Source organism: Setaria viridis, chromosome 2 (genome assembly GCF_005286985.2).
Source record: "Setaria viridis chromosome 2, Setaria_viridis_v4.0, whole genome shotgun sequence".
In the NCBI taxonomy this organism is placed as follows: Eukaryota; Viridiplantae; Streptophyta; class Magnoliopsida; order Poales; family Poaceae; genus Setaria; species Setaria viridis.
Genome location: NC_048264.2, coordinates 3,528,126 through 3,549,413, shown reverse-complemented (window position 1 = coordinate 3,549,413; position 21,288 = coordinate 3,528,126). Strand labels below are relative to the sequence as shown.

The 21,288-nt window shown below is 50.3% G+C and overlaps 4 protein-coding genes and 2 pseudogenes across 6 annotated transcripts; 3 read left to right on the top strand and 3 right to left on the bottom strand.

Moving 5' to 3' along the window:
* Nucleotides 1-28: 28 nt before the first annotated feature.
* LOC117843895 (uncharacterized) lies at nt 29-3,412 on the bottom strand. 2 transcript variants are annotated; one of them, XM_072292039.1, is made up of 3 exons: nt 2,851-3,412; nt 746-2,665; nt 29-682 (listed from the first exon to the last, which is right to left on the bottom strand). In XM_072292039.1, exons 2-3 carry the CDS (start codon nt 2,656-2,658, stop codon nt 280-282), a joined length of 2,316 nt encoding a protein of 771 aa, XP_072148140.1. In that variant the 5' UTR covers nt 2,659-2,665; nt 2,851-3,412; the 3' UTR covers nt 29-279. The 2 variants fall into 2 exon arrangements, with proteins under 2 accessions (XP_072148140.1, XP_034580536.1); XM_034724645.2 differs by having other exon boundaries at nt 29-2,665; nt 2,851-3,407.
* A 2,160-nt stretch (nt 3,413-5,572) lies between these two features.
* Nucleotides 5,573-7,102, bottom strand: LOC117843900 (strigolactones hydrolase CXE15). The gene is made up of 2 exons (XM_034724652.1): nt 6,878-7,102; nt 5,573-6,788 (listed from the first exon to the last, which is right to left on the bottom strand). Exon 2 carries the CDS (start codon nt 6,675-6,677, stop codon nt 5,682-5,684), a length of 996 nt encoding a protein of 331 aa, XP_034580543.1. The 5' UTR covers nt 6,678-6,788; nt 6,878-7,102; the 3' UTR covers nt 5,573-5,681.
* A 93-nt stretch (nt 7,103-7,195) lies between these two features.
* Nucleotides 7,196-8,507, top strand: LOC117843899 (strigolactones hydrolase CXE15). Its single transcript, XM_034724651.2, has one exon. It carries the CDS (start codon nt 7,278-7,280, stop codon nt 8,298-8,300), a length of 1,023 nt encoding a protein of 340 aa, XP_034580542.1. The 5' UTR covers nt 7,196-7,277; the 3' UTR covers nt 8,301-8,507.
* A 3,298-nt stretch (nt 8,508-11,805) lies between these two features.
* On the bottom strand, nt 11,806-14,916 carry LOC140220033 (uncharacterized). Of its 2 annotated transcripts, XM_034724647.2 has the most exons (3): nt 14,671-14,916; nt 12,557-14,485; nt 11,806-12,493 (listed from the first exon to the last, which is right to left on the bottom strand). In XM_034724647.2, the coding sequence occupies exons 2-3, from the start codon at nt 14,476-14,478 to the stop codon at nt 12,091-12,093; spliced, it is 2,325 nt and encodes a 774-aa protein (XP_034580538.1). In that variant the 5' UTR covers nt 14,479-14,485; nt 14,671-14,916; the 3' UTR covers nt 11,806-12,090. The 2 variants fall into 2 exon arrangements, with proteins under 2 accessions (XP_034580538.1, XP_034580534.1); XM_034724643.2 differs by having other exon boundaries at nt 11,806-14,485; nt 14,671-14,905.
* Nucleotides 14,917-15,697: 781 nt separating this feature from the next.
* Nucleotides 15,698-16,727, top strand: LOC140222030 (strigolactones hydrolase CXE15-like; annotated as a pseudogene).
* A 3,252-nt stretch (nt 16,728-19,979) lies between these two features.
* On the top strand, nt 19,980-21,252 carry LOC117843965 (strigolactones hydrolase CXE15-like; annotated as a pseudogene).
* The last annotated feature ends 36 nt before the right edge of the window (nt 21,253-21,288 follow it).

Sequence of the window (21,288 nt, the reverse complement as noted above, 5' to 3'; positions counted from 1 at the left end):
AGTAATAGTGTAATATACAAGCACTTCATTACAATACCAAATTGAAACATATATATTCATCACAATACAATACGTAGAAATAATTTAACATTACATCTGAATATCGAGTCTCGACAATATTATAGGACCTCTAAATAGACTTGTTACAATTGATCATCTGATTACCAAGATGGAGTCACATGCTGCCACAAGTTAACAAATTCTGGTATATGAAATGAACTCAACGATGAAGAATCCGAAACAAGGAGGAAACAGTAGTTCCAAACATAGGAGACTCTACTAAACCACGCCAGCAGAAGTAGGAGCAACGCCATCGTCCTCACCTGGCCTACTGAGGATTCCAGCATGGAAGAGCAACACCCAGAGCAGAGTTATCAGCTCGCCACCCCTGGCGATGGCCTCCGAATGACCTTTGAGGTTGTCGGATGGCGCGACATACACGATCATCTCCGACCAAAATTCAGCCAGTAACTTCCACGCCGCTGTATCGTCCTCACCTTCGACCACCAGCGCCAACAACTGCTTTCCAAGCCTAGCGCCTTCCTTGAGCACTTCATGCTTCGCATCTGCACTCAGCACTTCGATCAGCTGTTGGCAATTTGCTTCTGGCGTCAGTGAGTCTCCTGCTGTGCAGCCGGCAAGTACACGCTCAACATCCTTCTTGACATCCTCGTACAGGCTCCTGCTCCATGCATCATCATCAGGGAGTAACTCAGGGCACCATGTCACAAGGTAAGCACAGTACCTTGATAGGTGAGTGGCAACGATCTTATAGTCCGTGTTTGGAATTGGAGAAGAAGAACCTTGTTGTTGATCAAGCCGGTGTGGGTACCTGACCTCGAGGATGCTTGTGGCGATGTGCCATGTCAGTATGGTATAAGACGTACTCTTGTTGTTGCAAGCCCAGAGGAGCACTTCACCAACTTGGCCCCGGCAGCGGAGAGATGCTGTGCCATTGCTAAGGTCTCCATTTCTAGTGCTTCTTACAACTTCCATGATGCAAACCTTCACTGCTGCAGGCACCTTGACCTTCCTCTTGTGGTCTGGTAAGTGGAGGAGACGCCTGAGAAGTACAGGCAGGGTTGTTCTCGGGCGAATCTCCAGCATAGTGCACTGGCCTATTTTCTCATCCCAATGCTTCATCAGCTTGCATCGACAACGCAGCAGAAGGCCAATCCATTTCTTCTTGAGAAGTGAATGCTGCGAAGAGGCATGGTTTACAAGGTGGCAGGTGACGGCAACTTTAGTCCAGTTGGAGTAGATGTAGGTAGCTATGTCCCTCACCTCAGACATCAAGACTAACACCGAAAGCAAAATTAATAGCACCGGACCAAGGTACCCATTCCCATAACCTTGGATGTACATGTCGCTCCTCAGTTTTCCTCGAATGCAAAAAAAATAGCATGCAAACTGAATAGGTCCGAATCCAACATCCAGCAACAGACGGACTACCAAAAGCGTTACTGTGATCATCGATGCACAACAGTAAGCTATGCTCAGTAGTGAGATCAAGATACCGGCAACGGGCAACCAATACTTGGAATAGGAGATCGGGAGGGATGAATAATAATAATCATGAAGGAAAGAAACCTCATCCGAAATGACCAAAAAGACCCTATCATGTTCGCCATCCTTCAGCAATAAGCTCCAGAAAAAACTGAAGGTGCCCTTGGAGGCAGCAGTTCTGACCTTGTACCTTGCAAATCGGCACCGCAACATCTTGAACAATGCAAATGACAAGCATAAGTCTTTTTGTGGTTTCAGTGTTGATGTTGGAAGCACGTTATCCATCCTCCAAACTCTATCAATAGTCACCAGGCCATTGTTATGCGAAGTTGTCCATGAGTCATCCTTGAACACATACCCAAGAGGCTGCTTCTCCACGTGTCTTTTCTCTTCTCCCATAACCAGCAGCGGGGGAGGTGCATCCTCAGCTACCATTGGTTCACCATCGTGACTTGTTTCTTGTAACGATTGTTGCTTCATGTATCCAAATATAAGATGGGGATTGCGTCCGAGAGCAAAGGATTGTCGCGCCTTTTCATATGCATAATATTTCCATACCATTTTGGCACACGTGAGAGCAAAAGGTGTGGCTTCAAGGGCAAAAAGACTTAGCTCGATTTCAAATAATCCGTCAGCCATAGGAATGATATTGCTGATACCAAGGTAAAAGATCCAGACACCCTGAACAAGCAGCTCAAATGGAGGACCTACGTTTCCACCTTCTCTATCATCGACAGCAACTACTGCACTGGTATTGATCATGATGATCTGAACAAGGGATGCCCATATTACAATCAGGATCGACTGTGCTCTTGGTTGGCACTCTGCAATAAACCGAATGTCACCCCTGACTATGCTGTGGTTACTGTTCCCGGCGCCCATGGAGACAACAGTGGAGACGACAGGCAAGAACAGGGTCGTGGCTCCGAGGAAGATAAACCTGGTGAAGCGGTGGTGGCGGTAGCGCTGGCCGTAGATGCCTATCCCGACTATGACTCCAGCCAGGACGGCACTGATGAGCTGGAGTGAGTTCATAAGCCATATCTTCTCTCCAAAGCTCTTGTCCCATGAGGAGGCATCGCATGTAATCATAGAGGAGCATTGCTCCAGTGCATCGTAGGAGCAGTCTATGGTGGAATTCCCTCCAGCCATGGGCCAGCTGATTTAATTCCCATATGCCAAGATTAGATCAAGTTGTTGGTACAAGCACACAAAGGAACTAATCACACTGGAATGGAAACTAAGGCATATAAGGTGTTCAACGTATGGGATGACCGCTTACTAGCATCATGCAATCTCTGCTTAATTCTAAACAGAAAACAGAAATACACAGAAATATTTTACCTGTAAGGCAGAGATCTAGCTGACTGACGCGAGTTCGATACGGCTGCCTGCGCGTGAGGAGGGGAAGGAGGGGCAGCGGCTGTGAGCAGGGGAGGGAGGTGGGAGGGGAGGGTTAGATTGACAGCTACGTTCAGTTGCAACTGATCGAGTCAGTCAACGGCAAATATCTGCCAAGAAACGACGGGTTATGGCCATGCTCGTCGAACCATATCCCATCCTCTAGACTGCAAATGAAAATGAGAGGCCGGAGATGGAGATGCCTCTCTGATCTCTTTCTTGTTCGTAGGGTCTGAATGTGAGAAATTCTGAACTGACAGAGGCCCACATCATCATCAGTAGAAAAGGTCTCAGGAGAACTGACTGAATGAAGAGCTCAACTGTTAACCCCTTCTGGAAGACGAGTTATTGATGCATGATGGAGTAATGTATCGGTGGATAGACTGATGTTAACAGAGATGGAAGAGAAGAAGGCACGTCATGGACTTATCCAATGGGGGGTGTGGAGGGTGATGGATCACGAGCTGATCGCATGATCCGAGGGAAGACGAAGTGGAGAAAGCAGACCGATTGTTTTAGATGGGTTCTGTTATTCAGAGCTCTGGAGTGACAGGAAGCAAAGATGTATGCAATGCACATCTAACCATATGGTCCACTTGGTACCCATGATGACTCAGCAATTCGGACAGATTGTCCTCTTGAAAGAAAACAATTGAATAGTCCAAGGACGTCTTGGAAAAGAGCTGATAATCTGTCAAGTAATTTTTTTCTTCGAAAAGTATAACATGGTACACTAGATGGGAAGTGGTCCAAGTGGGCAAGCGTGTGTTTTCGTGAGTGTTTTTCAATACTATTTTTGAGGATTATAGATATTTATTACTAATTTTTTGAGAGGATCGTTAGGTCCTCTGAATTTGAGGTTGGTGGGACTTCTGTTGGGTCAAAACAAAGCACCGGTCACCAAATGTTGGCCCAGCCCAGTATGCGTAGAAATCAGGCCCAAACCCCACGATGGCGGCAACATGAAGCCCGGCCGAATTTGAAGCATGGGTCACACACACTATCCACCACTTCGGCGCCATACGTATTTTGATTGAAGGGTAAAATGAAGAAAACATAGTAAATGTCCAGTAATGAAGACTTAAAATTTAGTCTCCATTTTTTTATGCAGCTTGCAGTGAAAAATCAGAACACAAAGTAGCAGCTCAGTGCATCTACAGTAACCGCTCAGCTCAGTCTGAGCAGACCTTGTCCATGAACCGCTTCACAACCCGGATCATCTCCTCCACCGGTTTGCTCCACGGCCGGAGCGAGAAGAAGGCGTGCCCCTGCCCCGGGAACACGACGGCCTCCACCGGCTTCCGCATCTCCTCCATCCTCCGCACGTATTCCACGTTCCTGTCTCGCAGCATGCCGTCGCCGGCCACAATGACCTGCATTAACGACAGATGTGTGTAATTATTAAAGAAAACATAATGTATTGAATGTCTACTGTTATCAATGATGATTACCAGGGTGGTCCCGGGGCTCGGCGACCCAGGGCGTCTACCCAGGTTCCGGCACCACATCTGCAAGAGGATAGTCATTTTAGTTCATGGTCGGAACATCGTTTGTTGGAGACAGGAAGATAAATATTTTAGGGGGTGTTTGATAAGAGATGCTAAACTTTAGCAAGGTCACATCGGATGTTCGGATGCTAATTAGGAGAAACTAAATATGAGCTAATTACAAAACTAATTGCATAGATGGAGTCCATTCGCGAGACGAATCTATTAAGATTAATTAATCCATCATTAACAAATGGTTACTGTAGTACCACATTGTTAAATCGTGGACTAATTAGGCTTAATAGATTCGTCTCGCGAATTGGACTCCATCCGTGCAATTAGTTTTATAATTAGACTATATTTAATACTTCTAATTAGTATCCAAACATCTGATGTGACATGTGCTAAAGTTTAGCGGTGGGTATCCAAACACCCCCTTAGTCTCTGCCTGAACTCCGTACGATCCGTGCACTACTAAAAAAATGACCTCTCGTTCTGAGGTTTAGTACCGATCACTTTTTGGCCCATTAGTACCGGGCCTTCCGATGAGGCCCCGTGATCCCCTTTAGGCTCCACCCGGTACCAAAAGTACCTTTAGTACCGAGTGGAGCCCCCACCCGGTACTAAAGGGTCTCCCACTGTAAAGACTTAGATTTTTTATGCGCGATTCCACGCGCTTGCCCCCTATCTCCTCCTTCTACCTGCCAAGCTTTCTCTCCTCCCCTGCTATCTTTCTCTCCATTACTATCTTTCTCTCCTCTATCTTCTTCCTTCCGCTAGCTCTAGATCTCCTTCCACTGCCTCTCTTCCCCTCCCTCCTCCGTGAGCCCTCACCGGCAGTGAGGAGTAGCAGCGGGGCGAGGTGAGCAGCGGCGGCGACGGCCGGCGGCGGGCGGAGTGGGAGCGGCAAGCGTGTGTTTTCGTGAGTGTTTTTCAATACTATTTTAGAGGATTACTAAATTTATTACTAAATTTTTGAGGTTGGTGGGACTTCTGTTGGGTCAAAAAAAAAAGCACCTGTCACCAAATGTTGGCCCAGCCCAGTATGCGTAGAAATCAGACCCATACCCCACGATGGCGGCAACATGAAGCCCGGCCGAATTTGAAGCTAAGTTTTTATGGCGCCATACGTATTGATAGATTTTGATTGAAGGGCAAAATGAAGAAAACATAGTAAATATCCAGTAATGGAGACTTAAAATTTAGTCTCCCTTTATTTTATGCAGCTTGCAGTGAAACATCAGAACACAGAGTAGCAGTTCGGTGCATCTACAGTAACCGCTCAGCTCAGCCTGAGCAGACCTTGTCCATGAACCGCTTCACAACCCGGATCATCTCCTCCACCGGCTCGCTCCACGGGCGGAGCGAGAAGAAGGCGTGCCCCTGCCCCGGGAGCACGACGGCCTCCACCGGCTTCCCCATCTCCTCCATCCTCCGCACGTACTCCACGTTCCTGTCCCGCAGCATGTCGTCGCCGGCCACGACGACCAGCGTCGGCCCCACGTCAACTCGGTCCAGCCCCGGCGCCGCGTCCGGCGAGAACGGGTTCAGGAACGGGTGGTCCGCTGTGGCGCCGGCGGGGAGCGACGGCCGGACGTACCGCCCCGACATGTCGCGGTTCAGGAACGCGCCGTCGGGGCATGCCAGCTCGGAGGGCGTCGGCTCGCCGCCGCCGGTGAAGAACGGCATGAGCGGGACGAAGCCGCGGAGCCGCACGGGGTGGAGCGGCGCGCCGGAGGAGAAGCGGACGTTCATGTGGTGCGCGAGGACGCCGCCCGCCGACTCGCCGGCGACGAGGACTCTGGCCGCGTCGGCGTGGGCGGCGAGCCAGGGGTCGGCACCGGCGGCGATGCAGTCGCGGAGCCAGAGGAGGACCGCGGCCGCGTCGTCGATGGCGGCGGGGAGGCGGTGCTCGGGGGCGAGGCGGTAGTCGGCGGAGACGAGGACGGCGGAAAGACCGGCGGCGAGTCGGCTGCACGCCGCGTGGAAGATCGGCCACGCGTAGGAGCCGATGCAGAAGCCGCCGCCGTGGAAGTAGACCACGACGGGGAGCTTCGTGTCCCGGCCGCCGCCGGCTGCCGCGGCGGCGGGCATGTAGATGCGGAGGCCCAGGCCATGCGCCGCGTCGTATACGGCGTCCTTCCACTCGACGGACGGGTCGGCGCGGACGCCCTCGGTGTCGCCGGCGATCGGCGGCGTGGACCGGACGACGGTGCCGTCGCTGAGCACTAGGAGCGCGCCGCGGCAGTCCTCGACGACGCGCGGCGGCACGTCGCCTTCCATGCTGATGAGAAACAGCAATCCAAAGCGTAGTGTCTAGATTCTAGCTGCTATGCGAACGCGTTGTGTCTTCCTTGTCAATCCAACAAGCGCACGACATTGGCCATTTCTTTCCTGCGTTTTTCAAAAAAGCTTAAAGGCATTCGGCACAGACTTCAACACAAAAAGTACGAGCAGAGTGACAACTGAGCAACCATTCGAACCTTCTTCTTCTTCGTCGAGCTACGGACGTCAAGATGATTTTAGCTAGATTTCAAAGCGAAAATGGTGAGCCGAATTGAGCATATCATCCTCCGTGGAACTAGACATGGTCACATGATCAGACAAGCAACTGCCAACCGCCGTGATCTCATCCTCCGTGGCACGGATTGTGCATATCACGTGTGGAAAATCTCACTTCGCGGGTAGGAGAAGTCCACGGCGGCTGATCGACGCACGGCTCTCTGACTAGCCTGTGTCGCTTACTGGTGGGTACGGTAGTCCAGTCCAAGTCAACGAAATAAAGGCCAGGGCATCCTTATCGCACTTGCTATTTATCGGCCGTAAAGCTTCGTGACTTGCTCGGTCACACTCCTGTGTTCGCTGTTCAGTAGCCAACTTGTCATGTCGTCGGCCGTTCCAGCAAGCTCGGCGGCAGCGCCACATGTCGTCGAGGACTGCCTCGGCCTCGTCCAGCTGCTCAGCGACGGCACGGTGAGGCGGTCCACGGACTACTCGGTATTCCCGCTCGTGGGCGGCGTGCCGCCGCCGGACCTGCCCGTGGAGTGGAAGGACGTCGTCTACGACGGCGCGCACGGCCTCCGGCTCCGCATGTACCGGCTCTCCACCGCCGGCGCTGGCGGCGGGGTGGAGGAGAAGAAGCTGCCGGTGCTCGTGTACTTCCACGGCGGCGGCTTCTGCGTCGCCAGCTTCGAGGTGATCAACTTCCACGCCGGCGCGCTCCGCCTCGCCGCCGAGCTGCCCGCCGTCGTGCTCTCCGCCGACTACCGCCTCGCGCCAGAGCACCGCCTCCCCGCCGCGCTCGACGACGCCGAGTCCGTCTTCTCCTGGCTCCGCTCCCAGGCCGCCGGCGGCGGCGGCGCCGACCCGTGGCTCGTCGAGTCGGCCGACTTCCGCCGGGTGTTCGTCACCGGCGACTCGGCCGGCGGCAACATCGCGCACCACATCTCTGTGCGCCACGGGTCCGGGGAGCTCCCACTCACCCCGCTCCGGCTCGCCGGCTGCGTGATGCTCTGGCCCTACTTCGGCGGCGAGGAGCTGACGCCGTCCGAGGCGGCGTCCCCGCCCGGCGAGCCCATGGGCATGGCGCTGTTCGACCAGTTGTGGCGCCTGGCGCTGCCGGCGGGCGCCACCAAGGACCACCCGATCGCGAACCCGCTCGCGCCGGGGAGCGTCCCGTTCGGCGACCTCGGCGGCGACTTCCCGCCGGTGCTCGTCCTCGACCCCGACCAGGACGTGCTCCACGACCGCGTCGGGGAGTACGTCGTGAGGCTGAGGGCGGCCGGCAAGGAGGTCGAGCTCGTCGTGTTCGAGGGGCAGGGGCACGCCTTCTTCGTCACGGAGCCGTGCGGGGAGGCCTCGGACGAGCTGATCCGGGTCATTAGGCGGTTCGTGCACAGTGGTTAATAATTGGTGAATGTCTTTTTTCATAAACAGATATAATTCAACAACTAGAGGCGCCTACTCGCTCCGTCCCACAAAGACAGTTCGTTTAGAAAATTTTAGACACGATAGTAGAAATACTAGAAGTTCAAAGTACCCCTAATAACTCTTCTTAATCGGATGGATTGCCGAGTATAATTAATTATGCATGCAGGCTTGCAGTAATTGTCAGACCTATTAGCCTTCCTTATTTAGCGAGTCTGGATCGGGCATCGATGATGGGGGTAATTAATCGATTCGTTCACTGGGCCAGAAGGTATTATGAAGGTCTTTGTTGGATGGTCTGAAAGTTATATAAACACTCTTTGTAGGATAAGTTTTGAAGACTAAACGAATAGTCTTTTAGGATGAAGGGAGTAATTAATTAGAAATTTAGAATCATACGGCTGAGATGACAGCGAGTGGTGGTGCATTCCTGATGTCTGTTACTTGATTGACTGAGGATGATAGAGACAAGTTGCTATTGCAATGGCTAGGGATGTAAGTTTTCAGTTGAGATTTAGAAGATGGCAGATACATATTACAACAGTATCAGATGAACGGTATGTGTTGCATTCATTTATTTAAGACGTTTAGATGGGCTGATCAATGCCTTTTTTTGGCAATGAAATGCGCAAACAATATGTGGTAAAAATTCCGCATGTCTAATTTCTTGCCCCAATAAGATTATAGTTGTTATCCTGTAACACAACTTCCTTTTTCTTCTTTGACAAAATACAGAACATTTGCCGATTTGCGTGTAATTTTCAAGTGAATTTTACTGGATTTTATGATAGGTACACTGACAAAACTCGATGCGATCTTACTGTAGCTGGTCCGACAAAAACCAGAACCATAGATTGTAACCCAGCAATAACCTCAATAACAATGAACAAGCCAATAGCGATGTAAAATAGACCTATCTACGACAACGGCATTACGGGACCTGCCTTCCTCTAAACCTTGTAGCTCAGATCTTCTGCACTGACAATAAACTACCCATATCTTTTCCAGATACTATTTTTCTTAATGATGCATTGCCGACGATGGATTGTAGCTCGGATGGATTGCCGACCACGAGGAGGACCTCTTCCGCAACAGGGATGGCTCCCGGACACCCGCCTTTGCGGCACGGTGCCACTGCCAGGCGCGCCTCAGCCTCGAGCTCTCCGTGCTCGTCCTCGTCCTCGCGCTGCTCATTGTCAGCGTCGTCGTGCGGCCCCTGCAGAGGGCGCATCCTCTTGGGGCTGGAGATCTGAAAGTGTTGTGTCATGGTCACCACCATCTTCTCCGGCCACCTCCTCAGCCAGTGGCTCGTCACGCTCATCGTCTTCACCATCGAGCGCAACTTCCTACTGCGCACCAAGGTGGTGTACTTCGTCTTCAAGCTAGGCGGCCATGGCGTTGGCAAGCTCGAGCTGGGCAGCCATGGCGCAGGCAAAGCTCGCATTGGGCGGCTATGGCCCAGGCAAGCTCGAGCTCCTCTCCATCCTGGGACTGAGCTTGGGCGACGATGCTCGTCCTATGCTAGAAGACACGGTCGAGGCAAAAAGAAAAAAAGAAACGATAGGCACCGAGAATGACAAGTGGAACCCACTAATGGATATGGTTATGGAAATAAAAAATATTTCATCAATAAATAGTAGACGAGAAAGGTCATATCCGAAGATGAGAAACGTGTGGAGAATGAGGATACCATGAATACCATTCGTACTAAGATAGCTGATGCTTTGGTTAGTGCGACAAGAGGACAGTAATGTTGAGGGATAGTATCATTGTATAAGTCTTTTGATGAATATTGTTCTATTTATGTGGACCAATTACTTTGATGGATGAAGAACACATCAAAATCACAGCCCAATCTACTTTCTCACAACTGCTTTTCTACATCCCACAGCTCACAGGAGCTTTTCCAAAAGTCACAGCCCAATCAAACACACCCTAGAGCAAAAGAAGCTTTTAACCTAAAGCATATGTGGCTTTTAGGTCCTTTGGTTAGCTTTTGACTTGCAAAAGTAGGTTGGAAAGCCCAACCAAAAGCACCCTTACTGCTATATGTTTTGGCTTCGGTACACAGAAACATTCCTTCTTTCTTAAGCAAAATTCATCCAAACCAAACACAATCTCTTCAAGCACCAATAAACAAAAATGTAGATGTAACATAGGTATACAAATGATGGATATGAACTTTGTTCAAAGGATCCATGGTTTGAGAGATTAAGAGTTTTGAAGATTTGATTATGAACTGTATGAGTTTCAGTTACAGATACTGAACTGAGAATCTGCTTAAGTCTCCAAACAGCACAAAGTTCAAATTTGAGCTTCAATTGAAATACCCAAATTCCATTTTCTGTGAACCACATCAAGTCCAAAGTGTTCTATACACATTATACTCAAACTCTTAGTAGAATGTTTTCCAAAGTTGTTATATAAAATCCTTTTGAAACAGCACTCAAACATGGGTACTTGACCACATTTGACTCCTCTTTCCAAATCAAGTTTATATTTAAAAATTCAAACTGGATTTGAATTTAATCCACTCCATTTGTCACAATTGATCCAAATTCACCTTTTTGACTTAATTTGACCATCGTTGACTTAGTGAACTCTCTAATTCAACCTTGTTTGACCAAGTCTTCTTTTCTGTATTTCTCCTTTTCTTTTCTCTTTTCCTTTTTATTTCTCCTCATTAGTGCTTAAGTAAGGTTTAATTTATAGTAAACACCATTGGTGTTACAAGAAGCAGCGTACAACGCAGGGAATCAGAAGTGCACAGGCTAAAATGGAGTCCAAGGGCAAGGGCAAGGCTGAATTGAGAGGTACAGATTGCAAATTTTCATTTTTAGCATTTTTTATTTGAAATCAAATCATTAGGCATTCATTTTAATTTCCTTTTCGTTTTGGTCAATCGGTGGCTGTGCATTTCATGTGTTGTTTCCTAAATGTTTGATCATCTCTTGACCTGCAGCTATTATCTCCTAAATGTTTGATCATCGAGCTGGCAATTTATTCCGCCCTTCACTGTTTCGTGCTATTATAATGAAAAGGATATCTTTTTGGTTACTTTCAATTTTTGATTTCGTCAGACCTTAAATTTATTCCGTACTCCTAAATTTGTTCCATCTTCCACCACTGGTTGTGTTCCAGCATCATAACCGGCTCAATGGATTCACAGCTACAAACTGGATGTGTAGTTATGATGCCAACCATATAAATTACCCACCTATGCTAGAGGTGGGAAATTTCGATATAGAATTAGGAGTTACTTTATACTATTATTATAATGAGGTCATTATTATAATGAGGGATGTGATTAAGTTTTTCGAAAACATAATAGATCCAATGGCTATTATGATTAGAGTCTACTGGATTGACGGTTGGATATTTCTAATTTTAATTTTGTGGGAATTTATAAGATTTATCTATTTTTCTAGAGCACATCGTGAGGATTTAGGAGCCTCCAATTAGTAATAGTGTAATATACAAGCACTTCATTACAATACCAAATTAAAATATATATATTGATCACAATACAGTACGTAGAAATAATTTAACATTACATCTGAATATCGAGTCTCGACAATATTATAGGACCTCTAAATAGACTTGTTACAATTGATGATCTGATTACCAAGATGGAGTCACATGCTGCCACAAGTTAACAAATTCTGGTATAAGAAATGAACTCAACATACACAAACAACTGCAGACAACGCACCACGATGAAGAATCCGAAACAAGGAGGAAACAGTAGTTCCAAACACAGGAGACTCTACTAAACCACGCCAGCAGAAGTAGGAGCAACACCGTCGTCCTCACCTGGCCTACTGACGATCCCAGCATGGAAGAGCAACACCCAGAGCAGATTTATCAGCTCGCCACCCCTGGCGATGGCCTTCGAATGACCTTTGAGGTTGTCGGATGGCGCGACATACACGATCATCTCCGACCAAAATTCAGCCAGTAACTTCCACGCCGCCATATCGTCCTCACCTTCGACCACCAGCGCCAACAACTGCTTTCCAAGCCTAGCGCCTTCCTTGAGCACTTCATGCTTCGCATCTGCACTCAGCACTTCGATCAGCTGTTGGCAATTTGCTTCTGGCGTCAGTGAGTCTCCTGCTGTGCAGCCGGCAAGTACACGCTCAACATCCTTCTTGACATCCTCGTACAGGCTCCTGCTCCATGCATCATCATCAGGGAGTAACTCAGGGCACCATGTCACAAGGTAAGCACAGTACCTTGATAGGTGAGTGGCAACGATCTTATAATCCGTGTTCGGAATTGGAGAAGAAGAACCTTGTCGTTGATCAAGCCGGTGTGGGTACCTGACCTCGAGGATGCATGTGGCGATGTGCCATGTCAGTATGGTATAAGACGTACTCTTGGTGTTGCAAGCCCAGAGGAGCCTTTCACCAACTTGGCCCCGGCAGCGGAGAGATGCTGTGCCATTGCTAAGGTCTCCATTTCTAGTGCTTCTTACAACTTCCATGATGCAAACCTTCACTGCTGCAGGCACCTTGACCTTCCTCTTGTGGTCTGGTAAGTGGAGGAGACGCCTGAGAATTAGTACAGGCAGGGTTGTGCTCGGGCGAATCTCCAGCATAGTGCACTGACCTATTTTCTCATCCCAATGCTTCATCAGCTTGCATCGACAACGCAGCAGAAGGCCAATCCATTTCTTCTTGAGAAGTGAATGCTCATGGTTTACAAGGTGGCAGGTGACGGCAACTTTAGTCCAGTTGGAGTAGATGTAGGTAGCTATGTCCCTCACCTCAGACATCATGACTAACACCGAAAGCAAAATTACTAGCACCATACCGAGGTACCCATTCCCATAACCTTTATACTCGGTGTCGCTCATCAGTTTTCCTCGAATGCAAAAGAAATAGCATGCAAACTGAGGTGCGGATAGATCCTTCGGCAACGACAGGGATGCAAGCGTTGCTGTGATCATCAATGCACAACAGTAAGCTATGCTCAGTAGTGAGATCAAGATACCGGCAACGGGCAACCAATACTTGGAATAGGAGACTGGGAGGGATGAATAATAATAATCATGAAGGAAAGAAACCTCATCCGAAATGACCAAAAAGACCCTATCATGTTCGCCATCCTTCAGCAATAAGCTCCAGAAAAAACTGAAGGTGCCCTTGGAGGCAGCAGTTCTGACCTTGTACCTTGCAAATCGGCACCGCAACAACTTGAACAATGCAAATGACAAGCATAAGTCTTTTTGTGGTTTCAGTGTTGATGTTGGAAGCACGTTATCCATCCTCCAAACTCTATCAATAGTCACCAGGCCATTGTTATGCGAAGTTGTCCATGAGTCATCCTTGAACACATACCCAAGAGGCTGCTTCTCCACGTGTCTTTTCTCTTCTCCCATAACCAGCAGCGGGGGAGGTGCATCCTCAGCTACCATTGGTTCACCATCCTGACTTGTTTCTTGTAACGATTGTTGCTTCATGTATCCAAAAATAAGATGGGGATTGCGTCCGAGAGCAAAGGATTGTCGCGCCTTTTCATATGCATAATATTTCAATACCATTTTGGCACACGTGAGAGCAAAAGGTGTGGCTTCAGAGGCAAGAATAGCTGATACCAAGGTAAAAGGTGTGACTACATAATAATTGTCGCGAGCGGCGAGAATGAGATAGCTGATACCAAGGTAAAAGGTCCAGACACCCTGAACAAGCAGCTCAAATGGAGGACCTACGTTTCCACCTTCTCTATCATCGACAGCAACTACTGCACTGGTATTGATCATGATGATCTGAACAAGGAATGCCCATATTACAACCAGGACCGAGTGACTTCCTGGATGGCACTCTGCAATCAACCGAGAGCCCTCCAGGTCATATATGCTGTGGTTACTGTTCCCGGCGCCCATGGAGACAACAGTGGAGACGACAGGCAAGAACAGGGTCGTGGCTCCGAGGAAGATAAACCTGGTGAAGCGGTGGTGGCGGTAGCGCTGGCCGTAGATGCCTATCCCGACTATGACTCCAGCCAGGACGGCACTGATGAGCTGGAGTGAGTTCATAAGCCATATCTTCTCTCCAAAGCTCTTGTCCCATGAGGAGGCATCGCATGTAATCATAGAGGAGCATTGCTCCAGTGCATCGTAGGAGCAGTCTATGGTGGAATTCCCTCCAGCCATGGGCCAGCTGATTTAATTCCCATATGCCAAGATTAGATCAAGTTGTTGGTACAAGCACACAAAGGAACTAATCACACTGGAATGGAAACTAAGGCATATAAGGTGTTCAACATATGGGATGACTGCTTACTAGCATCATGCAATCTCTGCTTAATTCTAAACAGAAAACAGAAATACACAGAAATATTTTACCTGTAAGGCGGAGATCTAGCTGACTGACGCCAGTTCGATACGGCTGCCTGCGCGTGAGGAGGGGAAGGAGGGGCAGCGCGTGTGAGCAGGGGAGGGAGGTGGGAGGGTTAGATTGACAGCTACGATGAGTTGCGAGTCAGTCCACGGCAATAAAGTAATAATGGACTAATTAAGTAATAATGGACTAATTAAGTAATGATGGACTAATAAAGTAATAATGTATAGACTGATGTTAATGTATCATGGACTTATCACATGATTCGAGAGGGAAGACGAAGTGGACTTATTCAGATCGAGCTCTTGGTGATCGAGCTGATCACATGATTCGAGAGCCGGAGTGACAGGAAGCAAAGATAACTCTTGGTCCACTTGGTAACCATGATGACTCAGCAATTCGGACAGATTATCCTCCTCAAAGAAAACAATTGAATGACGTCTTGGAAAAGAGCTGATAATATGTGACAGCAAGCGTGTGTTTTCGTGAGTGTTTTTTCGCGAGTGGAAGATCGGCCACGCGTAGGAGCCGATGCAGAAGCCGCCGCCGTGGAAGTAGACCACGGCTGCCGCGGCGGCGGGCATCTAGATGCGGAGGCCCAGGCCATGCGCCGCGTCGTAGACAGCGTCCTTCCACTCGACGGACGGGTCGGCGCGGACGCCCTCGGTGTCGCCGGCGATCGGCGGCGTGGACCGGACGACGGTGCCGTCGCTGAGCACGCGGAGCGCGCCGCGGCAGTCCTCGACGACGCGCGGCGGCGCGTCGCCTTCCATGCTGATGAGAAACAGCAATCCAAAGCGTAGTGTCTAGATTCTAGCTGCAATGCGAACGCGATGCGTCTTCCTTTTCAATCCAACAAGCGCACGACATTTGGCCATTTCTTTCCTGCGCTTTTCAAAAAAGCTTAAAGGCATTCGGCACAGACTTCAACACAAAAAGTACGAGCTACGGACGTCAAGAATGATTTTAGCTAGATTTCAAACGGAAAATGGTGAGCCGAATTGAGCGTTGGAATTAGACATGGTCACATGATCAGACAAGCAACTGCCAACTGCACACGGCACGGTGAGGCGGTCCACGGACTACTCGGTGTTCCCGCTCGTGGGCGGCGTGCCGCCGCCGGACCTACCCGTGGAGTGGAAGGACGTCGTCTACGACGGCGCGCACGGCCTCCGGCTCCGCATGTACCGGCTCTCCACCGCCGGCGCTGGCGGCGGGGTGGAGGAGAAGAAGCTGCCGGTGCTCGTGTACTTCCACGGCGGCGGCTTCTGCGTCGCTAGCTTCGAGGTGATCAACTTCCACGCCGGCGCGCTCCGCCTCGCCGCCGAGCTGCCCGCCGTCGTGCTCTCCGCCGACTACCGCCTCGCGCCGAGTCCGTCTTCTCCTGGCTCCGCTCCCAGGCCGCCGCCGCCGCGTCCGGCGCCGGCGCCGACCTGTGGCTCGCCGAGTCGGCCGAGTTCCGCCGGGTGTTCGTCACCGGCGACTCGGCCGGCGGCAACTTGGCGCACCACATCTCTGTGCGCCACGGGTCCGGGGAGCTCCCACTCACCCCGCTCCGGCTCGCCGGCTGGGTGATGCTCTGGCCCTACTTCGGCGGCGAGGAGCTGACGCCGTCCGAGGCGGCGTCCCCGCCCGGCGAGCCCATGGGCATGGCGCTGTTCGACCAGTTGTGGCGCCTGGCGCTGCCGGCGGGCGCCACCAAGGACCACCCGATCGCGAACCCGCTCGCGCCGGGGAGCGTCCCGTTCGGCGACCTCGGCGGCGACTTCCCGCCGGTGCTCGTCCTCGACCCCGACCAGGACGTGCTCCACGACCGCGTCGGGGAGTACGTCGCGAGGCTGAGGGCGGCCGGCAAGGAGGTCGAGCTTGTCGTGTTCGAGGGGCAGGGGCACGCCTTCTTCGTCACGGAGCCGTGCGGGGAGGCCTCGGACGAGCTGATCCGGATCATTAGGCGGTTCGTGCACAGTGGTTAATAATTGGTGAATGAATCAGAAAATTAAAAGGCTGTGTTATGCAAATCATATTTGTCACTGTAAGAAATAAATGGAGGCACTGTATGCAATGATTGTCTTTTTCATAAACAAATATAATTCAACAATTAGAGGCGCCTACTCCCTCCGTCCCACAAAGACCGTTCATTTAGAAAATTTTAGACAAGATAGTAGAAATGCTAAAAGTTCAAAGTACCCCTAATAACTCTTCTTAATCGGATGGATTGCCGAGTATAATTAATTATGCATACCCGTTTGCAGTAATTGTTGGACCTATTAGCCTTCCTTATTATCAAGTCTAGCTCGGGCATCGATAATGGGAGTAATTGATCGATTCGTTCACTTGGCCAGAAGGTATTATGAAGGTATTTGTTGGATGGTCTGAAAGTTATATAAACACTCTTTATGGGACAAGTTTTAAAGACTAAACGAACAATCTTTTTTGGGATGGATGGAGTAATTAATTAGAAATTTAGAATCATACGGCTGAGGTGACAGCAAGTGGTGGTGCATTCCGATATCTGTTACTTGACTGACTGAGGATGATACAGACAGGTTGCTATGGCAATGGCTAGGGAATGCCAGTTTTCACTTGGGATTTAGAAGATGGCAGATACATATTACAACAGTATCAGATGAATGTTATGCTTTGCATTCATTTATTTAAGTCTTTTAGATGGGGCTGATCAATGCCTTTTTCGGCAATGAAATGCGCAAACAATATGTGGTCATGTCTAACTTCTTGTCCCAATAAGATGAAATGGTCTTGAAAGGAACTTGTATCTAATTTCTTGCCCTAATAAGATTATAGTCGTTATCCCGTAACACAACTTCCTTTTTCTTCTTTGACAAAATACAGAACATTTGCCGATCTGCGTGTAATTTTTGAGTGAATTTTACTGGATCTTATGATAGGTACACTGACAGAACTCTATGGCGATCTTACTGTAGCTGGTCCGACAAAAACTAACCCAGCAACAACCTCAATAACAATGAACAAGCCAATAGCGATGTAGAATAGACCTATCTACGATAGCGGCACTACGGGACCTGCCTTCCTCTAAACCTTGTAGCTCAGATCTTCTGTATAGACAATAAACTACCCATATCTTTTTCAGATACCATTTTTCTTAAATGAAGAAAGCACCGCTTCCGGCATCTGCTCCAACTAGTAATTCACACAACCAAACATTATTTGATATAATTTATTTGGGGAGGGATTTCCTTTCATATGGTAACAAATTTTTGCATCTATGTCACTACTCTCTTTGATTCATTAATATCTAGCCTTGCTGAATTTTAACCACATGTATCCCTATGCGATTTATTCAGCAGTTTTGAGTTGGGCGATCTAAAAATTCAGAACAAGGCTTGCATTGAGAGAACTAATATTATTGTAAAATCTGCCTTGTAATAAATTATGTTAACTGGGCAAAGTGGAAGTTATGGGCCTTCAACTTTTTCCGAGAGATCATGGCAAATTTTAAGACAAATGTAACATGTCATTAAATTAAAAGGTTGACATTCAGGTTAGTAGGTGCTAGGTAAGAGGTTATTTGAGCAACGCAATTGCCCTACCTGACAATATCTAATTATCTACTTTGAGAGCAACGACTTTGTTAGGTAAGAGGTTACTTGAACCCATTTTGGGGAAAATAGTCTACTATTATTGAAAAGGATAAATCTGATTTGATTTTGAAAAAACACTCGAATTTTACGCTGTGTTACATGCACACCAGACGTGAAGCAAGGGGAGTATGCTTCATTGATCAAACCATCAAGACAATATAGGTTGATGATTCGAGTCCGCACAAATGGGATTAAATTTTGCGGTATTCGACATCCAACGCCTAATTATGGTCACATTAGTAAGCGGAAAATGTGCTCTCATATTCCTGGCAAAGTTGCAGTTTGACGAAATTAGTTGCTGATTAAGATTACAATGACATGGTAATTGGTTCATCTTCCTCAAGGCGAAGGCCGCCGAGCTTCTCATGGCCTCCTAGTCTCCCTAACGCTCAATCGCCGGCCTTTGGCCAGGAGCGAGCTCCAATCCCTGCCACCTGCACCGAGTCCTTCACGCCGGCCGCCATTATCACCACCGTAGGATGTCTCTGCGCTAGGAAGGCCGCACCTCCGGATTCTCCGCACAGGTCGTCTGATGTGTTAGCGGCTGGCCGCGTCCTCGCCGGCGGTCCTCCGCCGCCAGGTACGAACTAGGGGTTATTTGTAAACAAATGGATTGCGATTAATAGCCGCGATCCGAATTAGTGGGGTATTTGCATATATTCGGATCGCGATTAATAGTCGCGATCCATTTCAGGGGGTATGCGCATATATTCGGATCCATCTGAGCGGGTAAATTGCAAACGTTTGGTCTCGCCTCCTGTGCTGCTCGCGCCGCCGACCTCCGTCTACCAGCTAGCTCCCCCACGCTCACGACTCCGTCTCTGACAAATCGCCCCTGCCGCTCCTCCCTCATTGCTCATTACAGACCGACGGCTTCCTGCTCCGCGGCGCCGCCGCGGCAGCTCCGGTTAATCCATCGGTGTCAGTGTCACCTCTTCCCCATCGGCTTCCCTGCACAATCCGGGCTCGGTCCTTGCCTCAGTCAAGCCTCAACCTCGTCAGTTGGGCCAATGGATAGCAGCAACTGCCGGCTCCCCTCTCCCGCCGGGTAGCAGAATGCTCCGTCGTCAACCATGGGCCGGGTAGCAGAATGCTCCGTCGTCAACCATGGGCGCGCACAAAAGCTCACTCACTAGTCGAAGAAGAGGCAACTCTTGCCTGCCTTGGACTTCATCTACTTTCGATCGGAATCGAAAAAATTACCTAAAAGCTTGGAGACACCGAGGAATCGACCGGTGGAGACGTGAAGTTATGCATGCTAAGTGTTTGCGTTAATGTAGTAGCCCCAAGACATTTGATTTGAGAACTGATAAGATTCTTTTCCTTGCATTATTTTCAGTTGATCTAGTGTGCCAAAGCCATGTCCGTGGAGGCAGCAACCATTGATCTGCATGCCTTCTTGTCCATATGCTCCAGGCTCTGTGCGGAGAGCCAGAGAGCACACATGGCCGGCCTTCCACGGTGGCCAATATCAATGTTCAATGAGATTGTCATTGTCTGCCTCTTGACAGTGAAGTTGATATCAACGAAGGGCACACCACCCACATCCATCCAACTGGAACAGAGCCTGATCTCCTGCTTTGTTTCTTTGAAAAAATATGTTCAGTGATTGTTGATAAGTGAGAGCAGTGCAGAAACAATTATTGGCACGTCAGTTTTCATTCCTAGGCCGGCTCAGGTGTGGCTGACGCCCGATGTTGATGGCAATCCCATGGGAGCTCAGGCATCTGCCTGTACTGCCCGCGGGGCGTTCGTCTCCGGTGACATGCATTTTAGGTGCTGTTTGTATGAGCTTGTGCTTTTGGGCTTTTTAGTTGGAAAGCTAGCTTTCTGAAAACTGGTTTTTTTTATTGCTGACCTTTTGCTATTGACTTTTGTAATAAATTTTTATTTTCTTAGCACACCAAAAGCTTAAAAAAACTTCTCTCAGCCAGCTTTCCAGCTTTTAGTTCATTTTCTCAGGCCTTCTCGGGTCAGCTTTCCGGCTTCTAACAGCCAGAAGCTGGAAAGCTGAAACAAAGCTGTTGCGCTGGCTTTCGGAAAGCTGGAAAGACGCCGGCACGCTGCCCGTGCCCTGCGCCGACGCCACAGCCGCAGTCCGATGGAAGGACGTCGTCTATGACGAGACCTACGACCTCAGCCTCCGCGTGTACGTGCCGTCCGGCGCCGGCGCCAATAAGCTCCCCGTGCTTGTCTACTTCCCCGGCAGCGGCTTCTGCATCGGCAGCTTCGCCATGCTGGACTTCCACGCTGCCTTCCTCCGCCTCGCCGTCGAGCTGCCCGCCGTCGTGCTCTCCGCCGACTACCGCCTCGCCCCCAAGCACCGCCTCCCCGCGGCGCTCGACGAAGCTGAGAGCCTCTTCTCCTGGCTCCGCGCCCAGGCCGCCGCGTCCTCCGCCGGCGCCGGCGCCGATCCGTGGCTCGCCGACTCGGCGGACTTCGGCCGCGTGTTCGTGTCCGGCGACTCGGCCGGCGCCAACATCGCGCACCACGTGGCCGTGCGCGTCGGGTGGGGGATCCTCGCCGCCGACCCCGCCATCATCGCCGGGTGCATCCTGCTGTGGCCGTACTTCGGCGGCGAGCGGCGAACGGCGTCGGAGGCGTCGTGCCCAGCCGATGTGTTCCTGACGCTCCCGCTGTAAGACCAGATGTGGCGGCTGGCGCTGCCGGCGGGGGCGACCAGGGACCACCCGCTGGCGAACCCGTTCGGGCCGGGCAGCCCCGCGCTGGACTCCGTCGCCCTCCCTCCCGTGCTCGTCGCCGCCGGTGACAGCGACATGCTGGTCGACCGGATCAGGGACTGCGTGGCGCGGCTGAACGCCGCGGGGAGCAGGCGCGCCGAGCTCGCCGTGTTCGCGGGGCAGGGCCACGGGTTCTCCCTCTTCGAGGCCGCCGGCGAGCTGCTCCGCGTCGTGCTGCGGCGGTTCGTGCACGGCGGCGCGGCGGCGCCCGCCAGCTGATCGAGCTCGCGGCCGCCGTCGGGGTCCAGGCTGTGCGCTTGTC